Raw genomic sequence first — 15,452 nt, 5'->3', positions numbered from 1 at the left:
GATTTCTAAGTAAAGCTCATTTCCTAAATCATTTAGGACAGTTTTTTAAAATAATGTGTGTTTTACCCTGCCTTTTAAGGAAACAAAGCTTATGTGATCATGCTGTGTGCCTCTGCTGACTGCTAGTCTCTTACCTGCTTCCCCTTCCCCCCAATAACTTTTGAAACTACTGGCCAATTTCAAACAGATTTGACAGGAGTAAAGCTTGAAGATATCGGGTTCCTACTAGTTTCATGGAAATAGGTGGCTGGATGGAGAAGAGAGCCCCTATTCATATGTCTGCTTTGGAAAAAAAATGTGGAATGAGATCAACTGCATTGTTAGACACTAGCAAATCCTCATGGGAAAGAGAAGTTATGAATGCACTAAATAAGGGAAAAGCTTTGACTGGATTTCTCAGCTTCTTAGACATTAGAGATACAGCACAAGTCATAACCATAGGAAGCCAGCCTTCAGCAGTTCCATTGCTCACAGGCCTGCTTGCTACCCAGTGAGGTAGGAAAGTACCTGATTGTTCCTGGAGCCATTGAATTAATGAGAAAACAGATGAAATAAAGATAGATCTTTTAAGGATATCCTGCTTCAGTTGACTTTGTAAGCTCACTTCAGTAGCAGACTGGTAGCAGAAAGCTGAATGGACACAATTGCCTGAAGTACAGAAGGGAGTGATAAAAGAGGAGCAGCATAAAAGAAGATAAAGTGCTTGGATGTATGCATAAAATGCAAACTTGCCAGGTTTTGCATTTTGAAGTTGTAATTTCATTGCAAATTCAATAAGCTGCTTGAATTGTTTGTTCTTTACATAATCATGACTCTCTTATCACTGTTTGTGGTACTATAACGAATAGTTTCCTGTTCCATATTTATTATTCTAACAAGTAACTAGCACACCTGATTTTTCTGGAACTTTGCCTTTTACTTTTTTGTTCCAATTGTTCAGATGTTTTTAGTGAAGTGGAGCATTTTATCTGATTACCATTGGGAAAAAATTGGAAGAAATACCTAATACTGCAAGTGCTGAGTGCATTTTAATATTCAGTGGATTTTTAGTTTTAAGGCATTCATTTGCATAGTGGTCAAGCACCTTGAGAGATGAGCCTTGCAAATGCTCTGTAGCTTTAGTGAGTTCATGCCTTTTTTGAAATGCATCTCATTTTTACAGAGATATGATTTCATTCTTCTTGATATACATGGCTTTATGTTTGAAGGAGGAGGTGATCTTACGAGTGACGTTTTTAGAGTAAGTTTGGGAAAATGATTACAAAGCACTTCAGGGTAGTGAATCATAGCCTGGACAGATCTTGACCAGACCATATCCCAGCTGTCAAAATTCAGTAGCTAAAGACTACTTAAGCATGGGTGGGATTAAGCTTCTCAGAAGTAGTGAATTGTGTAGATATGTGAAACATGATGTTTCTGAGGAGCTGTAGAGATTAAACAAAGAACTTTTTTAAAGGCTTTAAAGACAGACATATAGATATAATGCCATTCATAATATAAATCAATTTCTTTCTTGCTAAGTAGGTGTCTTCCTGGCATCCACACAACTACTTTTACCTAGCTTACATAGCTCGTGTTTTCATCTTTCTTTTTTTTTTTTTTTAATAAAAAAGGGGGGGGAGGATATTTAAACCATATCTGATGTGCTTGCTATTTTCAATTACTATTTTAAATTCAAAAATTATTGGAAGAATGGTGATTATTGCAGGGTAAGTGTAGTGGAGTGAAATAAAGAAATGAAACATGCAGGTAGACTCAACATTGATGACCTACAAATGCCACGTAAGTTCTATGTCTGTTTTCTGTGTATTTGCAGTCTACCTAGTCATGCTATATATTCAGAATTGCTTGTATATAGTTCTAGTAATTCACAATCAAGAAATGCGAGTTAAAATTAGATAGAAGGTTGTATGATATGAGGAATGGAGAACCTAACATATGTGTAGCCAAAGCTACAACATTGAGCTTTAGTTCAACAGACTAAATACTTACAGAGAAAAATATGTATCTGTGAATAACTGAGTCTAAGCTCCGGAGAAGAAGAGTACCATAAGCTAAGGAAGTGTCTGTCCAAGAGCAAATGGATACAAGTTGGATATGGGTACAAGGAGGCAGCTTAGAAAACAGCTTTCCAATCACACTAGTGAGATAAAGAAATTCTTTTTAAAAAACTCCTATTAATTTGTGAGAGAGTTTATGTGACTTTTTGCAAAGAATTGGCCTTAGAGAGGTCTCAGGAAAATGATATTCATATTTTGGTACAATATCAAAGTCTTCAAAGAAGTCTTCCTCCTCTCTCCCTTGAACAGTGCAGTGGGATTTCAAGTCAAGAGTTTCTTCCTGGAAGGATCTCAAATACGGGGAGCAGAATTACCACCTAGATTGTCCAGACTGAAGGACCAGGCTGACAAGAGTCATATGAAAGTCAGGGCAAAGCCTTGCCCAGGGCCAGGGAAGCCCCTGCAAGAGGATGGGCTGGGGAGCAGCTCTGAAGGTAAGGCCCCGGGTCCTGGTAGGCAGAGAGCTGAGCCCTGTCTGCAGTGGAGGCGAAGCATGCCCTGGGCCGTATCGACCCAAGCACAATTAGCAGAGCACATAAAGGTTATGTCATTATTTATCTGGCAGTTTAATCAGTTTGATACACATCTAGTTTTGGCTTCTCAGCACAGTGGGGACACTGATCAGCTGCAATGACTCCAGTGGAGGACTGTCAGGCTGGTCAGGGGCTGGAGCACTTGCTTTGTGAGGAGAAGATGTGGGACTAGGGCTGCTTTAGCCTGCAAATGAGTTAGCTTCAGATGTAGCCACATGGTCCCTCTAAGAAACTTGTTGAGAAGACAAGGACAGGCAATTTGCAGTGGTGAATGTTAGGAGAATGAGGGACAGCAGGCATAAATTGAAACCACAGTACCTTGTCCAAGAGGATAAAGTGGAAATTTTTTCCAGTGTTGGGACAGGTTGTCTGGAGAGGTTGTGTGGTCTCAGTACTTGGAGGTTTCCAAGACACAACTAGATAAAGCCCTGAGCAACCAGACGTGACCCTGAGCTGGCCCTGCTTTGGGCAAGAGGTTGAATTGGAGACCTCCAGAGGTCCCTCCCAATTAGTGACTCCATGAAGAGTTTTCAGGATGGAAATCTGCTTCAAGTCTGGCCCACACTGCAGTGTACAACTTGTTGAGGGATGGATGGAATAACTTGTAAGTAGCAGAGCCTTCTTCAGCTTTATTTCTGGCTCTTTCCCCCAGATCCAGATATTGCACCAAAAAGGAAACCTGAGACCTCCTTGTGCAGTGTGCCTTCGTCCTTCTCAACCTAGTAAAATACAGCAGCTTCTGTTGCAAACCTGATATAGTGGTATTCCAGCGACTACTGTGGTTGCCCCTGCACAAGTAAATTAAATTTTCCTGGGAACATTCCCAGGCACAGAAGCCAAGTGGTAGGGAGGCAATCTGCGTTCATGCTATTAAACTCTCTCAGCTTCCAGAAGAGAGTGGCTGCATGCAAACTGCCTCTTGGGAGCGGTCCCAGGAGTTCTCCGACTCCTGCGATGTGCTTGAGGAGTGTTTGCTGAGGTGGTCGCTGGCATGGGCCAAGAACACGCTGAGGCCATTCTAATGCTTAGACATGTATGATACTAGTGTGTATTCTAGTACCTGGCGATGTTCCCAATCTCTGCTTTGTTTACTGTACAGATATGACATTCTTGCACTGCAGTTGTTAAGGGGGCCACAGTGCGACGAATCTGTGGGTTTTAGGGTGTGAGAAACAGCAAGGCGCTCTCCAAAATATTTGGGAACCTCTGCCACAGAAAATAAACCAGATGAAATTTCATCAGTCGATGTGGAGCTTAATATGATGGCAGTTAATGTGGGAGGTTTCTGCAGCATGTAGTAAAAACATGAGAAAAATAGCAATCACTTATGTCAGCCGTTTTGCTCTAAAATAGATGTAATGCCTTCACCAAGAAGGAAGACACTTTTTGAGGAGGATGAAGTAATACTTTCCTCATAAATAATATTTCAGGAGGGAAAAGCAAGAGTGGAGAAAGGCAGAATTTTTATCTTAAACTTGATTTTTGTAATTGGTGATCATATTTTTATACTGACTGATGTAACCAACAATATTTCTTGGCTTCCATATTACTTTGTAATTTTTCTAGCTTCCTAGAGTTTGCTGTTACAAAAGCAACTTCTGCTTTCACATTGTCATCACTGTATTGTGCAAGTCTAATGTACTCGTTTTATTACCACACCCAGGGATGTCATGGTTACTGTTGAATGATTTCCCTGGAGATAATAGTGGCACAGCTTTAAAAAACCAAGACCACTCACTGATTGATTTAAGAAATAAAAATGGTATAATGCTTTCCAGATTTAAGCTTGTAACAATACTTTCTTTGTTTAAGTGTCAGCATCATTCATTGGTAGGTCATATTCTTTAACCCTGTACATGAATTTTCATTAACATTTTCCTCTTTTAAGCTCATAGGTATTTTCACAGTGAAAACTTATTTTTGTCAAAGTATTGACTTTATCTTAGCTCAGAGTCTGTTCGCATGTGGAGTAGAAGTAGCAGCTAATATTTAATCTTGAGTAACAAGGCTGGTTCTGGAAATCAGTGTCTGTCTGTCTTGCTAGAGTTCTAGGTCCCAGCTGAGAAAAGAGAGTTGCTGTGTGTATGTTCCACTGCCTGCTATAATGCAAGCATGTAAGGGACATCTTTTTGAACTAATACAACATTCAGTGTTCTTCTTCTCTAATTCTGTGGTAAAATTTCAGTACCAGTCATCACTAGGATAATTTACCTGATAATTTTTAATATCTTGTCCTAGCAGGATTTTCTAGATATAAATTTGTGCAAGTGTTGAAAAATGAGTAAAGCATTTGTTTTGTTTTAGCTGTTGAGATTATTATGATGGCTTTTTGAGCATTGAAAACATATGGTTTCAGACTGTGAGATTTTTATTCATGAAAAACACCCTGGTGGCTCCTCCATCCTCCTCAGTTCCCAAGGATCTAGTTGAACTGGCATTAATAGGTAGCATGGAAAGACCATGTTCTAGTAAGACTGAGCTCTGTCAGAGAAGTATCCCTGCCAGCATAGGTCCTTTCTGGCGTAGGGAAGACATTGAGAGATGCTCAAGTTAGAGCAATGACAAAAGGATCTATTGTTACATGGGTCTGCAGGGCTTTCCTGCTTCAACACGAGGTTCACATCTGCTGACACAAGGTGCACGTCTTGATAAAGACAGAGAGGGACAACACAGCTGCTCCGTGCTCTTGGGCTGCTGTGGAATTTTTTTTACTTCCCTATTGAAAAGACATTGTCTTAGACAATACCTTGCAGGAGGAAGGCTCTGTCTGCAGGGATGTAGATGTTACTAACTGTGCTAATCTGGCTGATGGTTAACACAGTTGGAAATACTATGATTAGAAGCAGAGTGTCAGGATCTCCGAATCCTGCTCTGAAGCTGTAGGAAAAGTGGAAGATGAGTTGTAGATGATTCTGTTATAGACAGTAGGTATTAAAACTCTATTAAGCAGTTTACACATTAAGAATATTTACATTTTAAAATCAGACATGTGTCTGTAAGTGTACTCTCTGTAAAAATTATTTGCTAAATCATTTTCAAAATAGGGAAGGAAAAAACAAAATACCATAGGTTAGGATTTAAATAAAATATAAGTAGAAGAGAGAGATACTACATAGCTACAATAGCCTGTCAGGACAAGAAAGGATAAAAACTGTCTAAGTATGAAATTCCTTAAATATATTTTGGTTAGCAAATATTACTATAAAGGATCATCAGGGTACTTAAATAATACAGAGAGAACTCATGACCAGCAATGCAGATGCAATGAGAGTTTCCAGCATGAATGTTCTTTTTTTCTTATAGACTAGTATGTCATAATGTAAAATTGTTGTTGTTGGAAATTAGCTCACTGTTAGTGTCTAGGTTTGGATTCTGCCTCAGAGGAGAGAGCAGGCACAGCTGTGTAAATGGCTTCTTTCAGCGTCTACCTTTGATACCTACTGCCTTAGATGTGATAACTCTCATTTCTAGTGGAATGTAGTAATGCATAGATTATATAGTTTGATGTTTTAAATGAAAAATTGAAATCCACCACCAGAATAAAGTAGCTTTTATGTAATTTTAGAATTTTCCATAGAAAAATGGGTTGGCTCATATTTTAATGATTTTTTTTTTCCTATATGAAGCATCTTCCTGTAAACATCAGTTACTAGAAGAAAAATTAGTTGGGAAGCTTTTCAGTTTACTTCCAAAAGATTTTCTGTCTTATGGTTGAGATCACTTCTTTCTTCATCTGTAGAAGACAAACAGTGGGCAGGGTGAGAGGTGGTAGAAAAAATGACAGTTTTAAGCTTCTAATTCTTGTTTTTATTTCTAAGCTTAAAAACTGTTCTGATGGATGAGTGTTGAGTGTGATTTCCGATTAAGGGAGCACAAGTTTCTGAATGATTCTGTAATCATCTTCATGTGTCTTTAAAAAAAAAACAAATGAAAAAAACCCCAGTAAACAATAAAACAGATACTGAAGGGCAGGAGTATATCAGTCAGTCTGTTGTCCACTGAGACCTCTAGCAAATCTGCTCATTCTCTGTATAAATGTTTAGTGCTTCAATGTTTTAATGTTTTCTTGAATGATTTGAAAGACAAAGTAGAAAGCACATATGACATCTGCAGATAATACAAAGCTAGAGTGCTGCAGCAGCTGGAAGAATATCGAGAATTATGAATTGATCTAGAGAGCAGCAATGTGCAAGTATTTACAAAATGTAGCTCACCTTGGAAACTATAGTTGTGTTATATGTAAAATTAGGTTGGTGAGATGTTAAATTTTGTAATTATGTAGTAAGCAAATTCTATTTCTCTGGATAGCTAATCCAGTTAACTGTTTCTTAACAGTATCTTGGTCTTTAACCACTTCTACTGAATCTTCCTAGAATTGTTTCCAGTTTCAGTACTGTGGTTTTGGAGATGACGGACAAATAACTGGACTATTTCTTGGTGTGCAATATGTGGAAAAACTAATGGCCCATTTTTTTATTACTTCCCCCCCCGCCCCAACATTCATTTTTAATAGAATTCTGCCTTAATCAGTGCTGCAAATTACATGTCTACTCCAAATTCCAGACCCTTGGATGTAAAAAGTCCACTATTTTGTGCATCTGCTCCTTCAACAGTTTGCTTTGCATTTTGGGATTGCAGCAAGACTCCAGAGCAAAACCATCCTGAGATTTCATTTTCTTTACCTTGTTTTATGAATGGCTTGTGCTTTACCTTGGTGCTTGGAAATTAAATGTATCTGGCTGCCATTAGGGCTTATCAGCACTAAGCACTGGGCTGTTTAAAAAGGTGAATGCCTATCAGTTGTAATTTGCTCAGATAACAACGTTACTATTGTTAGTGCTAACTTTTCTGTTTGTTAAATAGGCAGTGTAATAGCTTGTTCTAACAAATAATACCATGTTGAAGAAACAGCCTAAGAAGACTTTATGGTGCACTTTGTATAGCATTCCCTGTGAAGGAGAAAAGACAAAACTACATATCTGATATCATGTTAATTTTGGTTTAATTAGGGCTGTATCTAAACATCCCATGTTTTTTCTGCACTGAGGTGCTGCAGATAGCTGCAATGTAACCTGGATAATTCATTCCTACAACTATTCTAAGTTAAGACTAGATGACTGGGTGAGGGGAAAAGATACAGATGAATACTTGTTTTGCAGGAGCCTTATGATTTTTTTTTCTTTTCAGTTGATATGTGAGCACTCACCTAATAAATTTAAGCGTTCTAGTGATGGGATTGCTTTGCTTACCTTTTGTGGGCCTCCCATAAGTGGTCCACAGATTGTATGTGTAAGACACAGAAAGCAGTACACTGAAGTTTAATGCAAGAAGTACATAATAGTCAATTTCTTTGTATAAAGACTGAATAAAAGACTAAATTAAAGACTAACCACTGCTGTGTTAGACTTTGATGTCAACACCTAAAAAGATGGCCAAATTCGTTGTGTCCTTTTTAGCAGTGTGGCTGATCTGTCCAGCACCTCCTCTCTGTTGGCTCACACGTTAGCAGCGGCTCATCAGGCTGGCGTGCATCTCTTACTCTGCTCTTTGCAGTGTGACTTCTACTCCTCTCCATTTTGAGGATTCATCAAATAAAGGTAGCATACTCAAAAGCCTGACATATCAGCTTTTATGAAAAGGATGTTTTTTTTGCTGACACATTTTCAGAAGAGATCCATGAAGATGAGGATGTATTTAGTGGTTTTAAAACTCTGTGTTGCACTAGGAGTATCAGTGTATGTAGTGTATTGAAGTAAGAGGCTGAACTGATGTTTGTGTATAACTGCAGTTGCTTTTGAACTGTCTGATGTGTGTTTGGCATGATTTTGGTTGTGAGTGGAATCAGTCAGCTGAAACCTATTGCTATTCGCTTTAACCTGGTTTAAGGTTATTCATATTTTATTCTTTTGGGCTGAATAAGCTGTAATTTAGACAATGGGGCTTTTTTGTCCTGATTAAATCTATTTGCCTATGCCATGTCTCAGTTGATTGTATTACAAGCGTAAGACAAAAAGATGTACTCTTCTTCTTATGTCCTCCACAGTGTAAGTAGGAGATTGTGTTGCCGTTTATCTGTGCTACTGTGTTTCTCTATCTCTGTAGCTAGTATTCAAGTGTGGCATGAATTCTTTATCCATATGGTGTGGTGGTGGCTTGTAAGTGATGAAAAACAGTTTCCTTTACGTAAATGTCGATCTTTGTTAATGCTGTCAAACAGCAAGTGTGATATCCAGGGAATACATATCACTCTGTGGCTTACTGATAATGTAATCTAATTTCCAAAAATAAATTAAATGCATCTTTTCATCTGTAGCCATCAGATGTATGTAAACTAAAGAAAAACAACGTGTTCGAGATAGTACGTGTGAATTTGCAACAAAGATCAATAGCTAATTTGAAATTAAACCTTTGGGTTCTCTACATTTTCTGATAAATTAACTGTGCTAAAGAAGCTCGTAATGGTGTGATGTGTTGTTGCAGAGACTTCCACTGATAAACTAAGTTGAAGGACTATTGTTTCAAACAATGCCTTTAAAATCTTTATGAGCAATTTTTAAAGACATTTTTCAGAAAAACCTTAAGTATAGTAGCAGTAAACTTCACTTTTGAAAAAGTGCTAACAAATGCTACATTTTTTTTCACTATTGTGTTTTATTTATTTATTGCCCAAGTAGAAGAAACTAAGAGGAGGAGAAAAAAATTAGTGAAATCGTGTTTCTGATTTTAATATGTGAGGTGCCATGATAGAGAGAGAGCTCTTTGCTAGCAGATACCCACTTTAAAAAAAAAAAAAAAGATGATGTTGCTTTACAGCAGCTGTATCAGTCTTTTTAATAATTACAGGGTGTGAGAGAAGACCCCTTCTCCTTCCGCGTACCCCTCATCAGTTTGGTGTTTCTGCAGGCATTGCCAATCAAACCCAAGTAATTTTGATGCCTCTTTCCTGAAAGATCTGCTTCTGCTAAAGTTTAAGTTGTCCAGAGTCTGGATGGTGTCATTCAGCCCACTCTTCTCTGGATCTGCTTCCTCAACTACTTTTCTGTCAAGCCAGGCAAATGATGGTGCTTTGAGATGGGGAGAGGCATTAGACAAGCCCCCTACGGCTTTGGTAGGCTCTGTCCGCTGTAGAAGTGTACCTTGAGATACTTCAGATTCCCCATCATCTATCTACTCCAGAGCACCAAAGTCAGGTCCTGCATTGTGGGTTGGCTTCTCTTAAGATAATGTGTGTGACCCTTTTCAAGCAGCCTTAATGTGCTTCAGTTTTCTCAGACTGCCTTGTTGAATATTTTTGTATCTGCATCCACTTTTGCATGATTATAGTTTAACTGATAATATTTTGTGTGTGTGGCTGAGCTATTCCTTCTTTAACACGATAGAAGCAACAGCTTTCTGTTGTTTCTGCCAGACCAGACAGAACAAATCTGTTCAGACCTCCTGTGTATCCTGTACAGCATCCTCATTGCTGAAGAAATACAACTGTTCATTACAGATCACATCATTTAATGTCATTGAATTATTGAGGCTATCTGTTTAATTAAAGGACTTCTTTTATTATTAAGAACTTGCTGTCTGAGCGCTGAAGAGGAAGGCTTGCAGACTAGTTTTCAGCTATCAGGTACATGCAAGTATTGTAGAGACATTTGTAGTGCTACTTTAAATCAAAGGTAATTACTGTTCCTTTGTTTTATCAGTAATGTTTATGTGATTGTATTGCTTCTGTGTGTACTAGAATTGGGCAGATGTCGAGAACGTGTTAGCAATACCATTAAGTTTTTGTTTCCTTTGGTTCTGCATTTCATAAAAAATGCCTTTTATATGAAACCTGTGGTTACACTGTCCTACTACTGATCTTGACTGATTTGTACTAGAGCAGGTTGTTGCTATATCATGTGAAACTTGCTGCAGAGAATCACTTTTCCTACTCATTAGAAAGTACGTTAGTGCTTACATCCTATGTCTATTGAATAAGTGACGATGAAGACATGTTGCATAAATAATTAGCGTGTAGATTATTCCACGTATTCAACAATACTTCTTGTGACAAATTCATTACATCACTTTGAGCTCGAGCTCTCCAGTTCAAACTGGAGAAATACTGTAAAGTATTTTGCTCATTAGGTATATATTCAAGTTTGTTGGAGCGATGTTTGGTGATCTTTCTAGTACAAGTGAAGGAACTCATTCTTTCCTTGTGTCTTAGTTTAGACTTGGGTCTCTGAAGCTACAGAAAGTTTCAAGTCCGGAGGAGGTGATTAAGGAGCTGATTGGTTACTGTCTGGACTGCCTGGGGAGACTGCAGGTGAGAAACGAGCATCTACAAAAAGAAAATGAAAGACTTTTCAGCAACTGGAGCGACGTGGAGAAACGGTAAGTTTAAAGTTCATTTACAGGTGGTATTGAGAAGCTCACAAATACTTAGACTGTCCGTGCAGACTTTACTGATGAGCACTTCTGAAGCCATATACAGAGAGGAGCACACAGATTTTTCTTCTCTTGACAAGTATTTTGAACCCAGTTATCTACAGCCCATGTAGGTGTAGATCTCCTTCCTGTGTCAAAGACACAAAAGGTATTACAAGCTTTTCAGTTAAAGCTGGTTTTAGCTTTATGAAGTAGAAAAAATTATTTACCTTTTTTCTGTAGAATTCTCTCTTTTTTCTGGAAATGTTTTTCCTTTCCTTTATTTCTTATAGCTCTTAGGATTAGCAGTTTCATTTAATTACATTTTTGAGTCAAAAATAATTTGGAAATTGAGTGTGTTTTTTATAGGAAAAATACCATTATTTTGTGAGAAACTTTTATAATTGGCATTGCATTTATGATCTGAATTATCTGCCACTGCGTTCTGTAGTGAAAATATTCTATGCTTATCTCAGCATAAAGCACTTAGCACATACAAGTCAGATATTTATCTTTGTTTTCCTATTGCTTTATCTGAAGGCACACACTGAGGACAATTGATGATAGAATGTGGCTAACTGGCATTAATTTACCTCAGAAAATGGAGCTAACATTTGGGAGGAGTTAGTTTTGTTTCACTCTCATTAAAATGAGTAACAGTTTCTCCTGACAATCTCCCTGACAAGCATATGGTCTTCCTAAGTAGTGTTTTACTGCTTAACAGTTTATTGAACAATAGTGTTTTGTATAACCAGTGTGCTGTAGTGCTTACACGCTAATGTGTAATAGGCATTAGTGCTTGTATCAATTTCCATGGTGGTGTGGCACTTTTTAAAAAGAGTAACTCCAAAGAAAAATAGTAGAAGAGAAAAGCCACGGTTGTCTGACAGCCTTTGCTCTCAGAAGCAGTATATTCAAGCTTCAAAAGGTGATAGTTTTCTTTATGTTTATGTTTCAAATACCTGAAACATGTTTTTTCAGAATAAATATTGTAAATTGTACAGTCACCAAACTTTAGCCATGTCTGCTGAATGGAGAATAAAAATAATTTTCATCCAAGCAGTGATGGGTTTATGATTTGCGTTTGTTTGGGTTTTTTAAAGTCTTTTTGCCACAGCTTAGTCTACCCTGCTGTCTCTTTGTGCTCTTTTGGCTCCAGATGCTGAACCTAGTGTTCTGAGTTTCTTGGAGCTGAACAAAAGCTTTGCCTGTCTTTGTTCGATAGGCAGGATTTCAGGCTTCACATTCTGTATCACTTGCAGTGTTGAGTGGTAAAACATCAAATGTAAAGCATGTGATATCGAGGATTGTGCTTCCTCTCTGCCTGAAGCTAAGGCACATCAGCCCCAGAGTTTCAGCCCCTGCAGTTCCCTTTGCTTAAAATCTCTCTCTTCAGGACCTCATTAGAATTAAAATATAGCATGCAGACTGCCCAGAGCTGTTTTGTTCAGTTTAACCATGAAGCACGGGATGGACTAATTCAATCATCCCACTTCCATTTCCCTACTCTAATTTTCTTCACCATCATGAAGTTTTTGTGCTCACCAGCTTTGGCCTGTGGCTCTCTCAAGGTATAAACTCATTTTGGTTTCGATTCAGTCTGTAAAATGACAAGCAAGTTTGATTCAGGAGGCTGAATCTGCCTGGCAAGCGATCTGTAGGCTGAATACCAGCCCTGATCTGCAGCTGGCAATTCCTCAATATACATGGTCGTTCAGCTGTAAGTGGCTTGCTGTGCCAGGTACAGAAATACCTCCTGCACTCTGAAATTCAGGTTCATGAAAAGGTGGGAGCGGACCAAAAATTCCTTTGAAGAGAAATCCCCTGCATGATCAAACTGTTAAATTCCTTATGCGCAGGAATCTAAGCTGTGTAGTGTCTGAGGTGTCGACAGTGTCTTAGACTGAATCTGTAACTCCCTTAATTTTTATTGTCTTGCCTGTTGTGGTGACCCAGCTGTGGGATTTTACCTGACTGTACATTTTACAGCTTTTAGGACATTACTATATGTATGTGACATCAGTATGATGTGTCATTGGCTAGCTAGACCGTTCAGCACTTGATCTAAAAACATAAATAAGAATTACTAAGATTCTATCTGACAAGATCTAAATAGGGAAGCTATGGAAATTTTCAAAAGGATTATTCTGAAAATACTGCAAGTGGGTGCCTGGAGGTGAGTGAGTGTGTGTGTGCACACCTCAGGGACAGATGACTTGAAATATCAGGGCAGAATAGCTATTGTTTTTGTTTCATATAGATAATTAAGATGAAAAGTAATAATAATCTTTAGCAAAATAATTCCTTGGCCCATAAACCACAAGTTAAATTTCTGATCTGGGTGTGGTATGTATTTTGTATCAAACATCTAAAATTTGTGTAGACAAGCCAAAATATCATTTAATTTATGTTGTGGTCAACTTTAGCGACAATATATTTTAACCACAAACAGCTTATAAAAATGCAGGCCTTGTAGTTTGGTGCTTGAAACTGATGCTTCAGCATTAGCTCATCAGGATTCAATACCATTGCCAATGTTGGGGGAAGGGTGAATCTGAAATGTAATACAGTGGTGCCATAAGACTAGTAATTTTTTTAGAGCACTAAGGACAAGGACAAATCGCAGAGATGTTGAATTTTTCCTTTCTAGTACTGGAAAAATATATAAATGCCATTAAGTGACATAGTTCTTGTTAACCTCTGTGAAGCGTGTGTGATTGCTCTGCATTTCAGCAGCATTTGAGAACTGGTCAGTTACCTTATTTTCTCAATTACTAGTTGTAACCATTCCTAATACTAGTTGCTTTCAGTAGGCTGTGCAAACTTTCTTATGACTCTCAACTTAGGTGTGTCTGACACATTAAAAGCATTGCCGTTATGTAACAGAGATATCTAAGAATATAAAAATCAGAAAGCACGTGCAAGTAAAACTTGCACCACTCTACCATTAACTTCCATTTTTTTGCGTGTTTCTGAAAGTTGTCTATGAGATGAGCAGCTTCTTTATTTGGCCAGAGGAGGTGGTATGTTAGTGAGACTAATCCCATACAGGCACAAGCATGTGAAGAATTGCAATTAAAGTTTGTATTTGTTACTGGTGAGGTATTGGAAAGAAACTCAGCCAGCTTTGCTTAGTGGTCACGTAATTCAGGTAATGCATGCCTCATTGAATCCTAAAAGCTATGCAGTGTTACACACACACATACATTTGGCATAATTAATGCCTCCCTCTTCCCAAGCAGGAAAAGATTGTTGCTTTTTGCTATTCTGTTTTTATGTATCATCTTATACCCTATGATAGTATATTTTTAAACGCTCATAAGTTGCAAATACAACTGTGATGTAATGCTGTTTTACATTGATTGAATGTTGCGCCAAATTAATATCTTATCCATGTCTGGAGAATGAGTTTATATCTGGATTACTTTACACAACAGGAAAAAAAAATATCAAAAAGATGTTCACTAAATGAAATCTTATAAGGTTAACTGATGGCATACTACTAATTGACTTTTTCTACAGGGAAGAGTTAATATTCTAATCTATGCACATAATCAGTATGTATATTTCAAGATGCTAATATTTTACTCCAGGGACTGAAGAAATTGGCTAGTCTTGTAATAGATTCCTATAGTGTGCTGCCTAATGTCCAGGCAGCACCATCTTAACTTCACAGAGAGTGTACAGTTATGCGGATGTTCATCATTGGATGTCTTTGCAGGGTTCAAGGGCCTCACTGCAGTTATCCTATATGGTACCTTTTTGACCAAGTCACCAAAATATCTCAGTGTAACTGTTTAAAACAATCTCAGCTGCCCTGACACAAACCAGTCTGTTGGCAAAGTCAAGGCATAGTACTAAGCATTTTCTTCCATATTATTTTGTGAGAGGAGACTGGACTTTTCTTTGGACTTGATAAAGACAAGATTACCATATTTTACACAAAATCCTTGTTTTCTGTTTTTATGTATACAAACATAATTAGTTTGAAGCATGTAAATGGCAATTTACCCAACAGCTGTATTTATTTATTTTTATCCTTTTTTTTTTAAATGGCTGAATTCTACTTGATAAATGGGAGGAAGTTCCTGTCCTTACCTTTCTCCTTCCATGAGCTGGTCAAGGGTACATTGCATTAAGGTTGATGATTCTTTGTGAATTGTCTGTTTGTTCCCCAATAAACAGTTAACTTTGCTTTCATAGGTGGAAAGTCTCCTGGTAGTTGATTAGTACATACGATCTTTCATTGAGGAATTATTGAACTGATCTATATGGTAATGATGTTCTGCTATTTGCATTTAAATTAGATGAATTATTTATCAACTATCAAGCATATCCCTAAAGCATTGCACAGTATGCTTAATACTTCTTCTTACGTCACGTATGGTTTTGATCTATGAACAAAATAATCTGTATTTATACAGGAAGTCTGTTGCAATTTCTTATCCTATAAATT

At 37.8% G+C, this 15,452-nt stretch overlaps 1 protein-coding gene across 1 annotated transcript in view; it reads left to right on the top strand.

The window, feature by feature from the left end:
- Positions 1-10,796: 10,796 nt before the first annotated feature.
- XRCC4 (X-ray repair complementing defective repair in Chinese hamster cells 4) overlaps positions 10,797-15,452 on the top strand; it is a gene marked incomplete at its 5' end in the record, with an annotated part of 39,385 nt that continues 34,729 nt past the window's right edge. Inside the window, one exon of the mRNA XM_009866352.1 lies at positions 10,797-10,963. Within this exon, the coding sequence (XP_009864654.1) occupies positions 10,797-10,963 (167 nt within the window). The remainder of the gene's footprint in view (positions 10,964-15,452) is intronic.

This window comes from Apaloderma vittatum, unplaced genomic scaffold, assembly GCF_000703405.1.
Source record: "Apaloderma vittatum isolate BGI_N311 unplaced genomic scaffold, ASM70340v1 scaffold20903, whole genome shotgun sequence".
NCBI classification, from domain to species: Eukaryota; Metazoa; Chordata; class Aves; order Trogoniformes; family Trogonidae; genus Apaloderma; species Apaloderma vittatum.
Note: the sequence above shows the minus strand (reverse complement) of the source record. Positions and strands in the feature narration are given on the sequence as shown.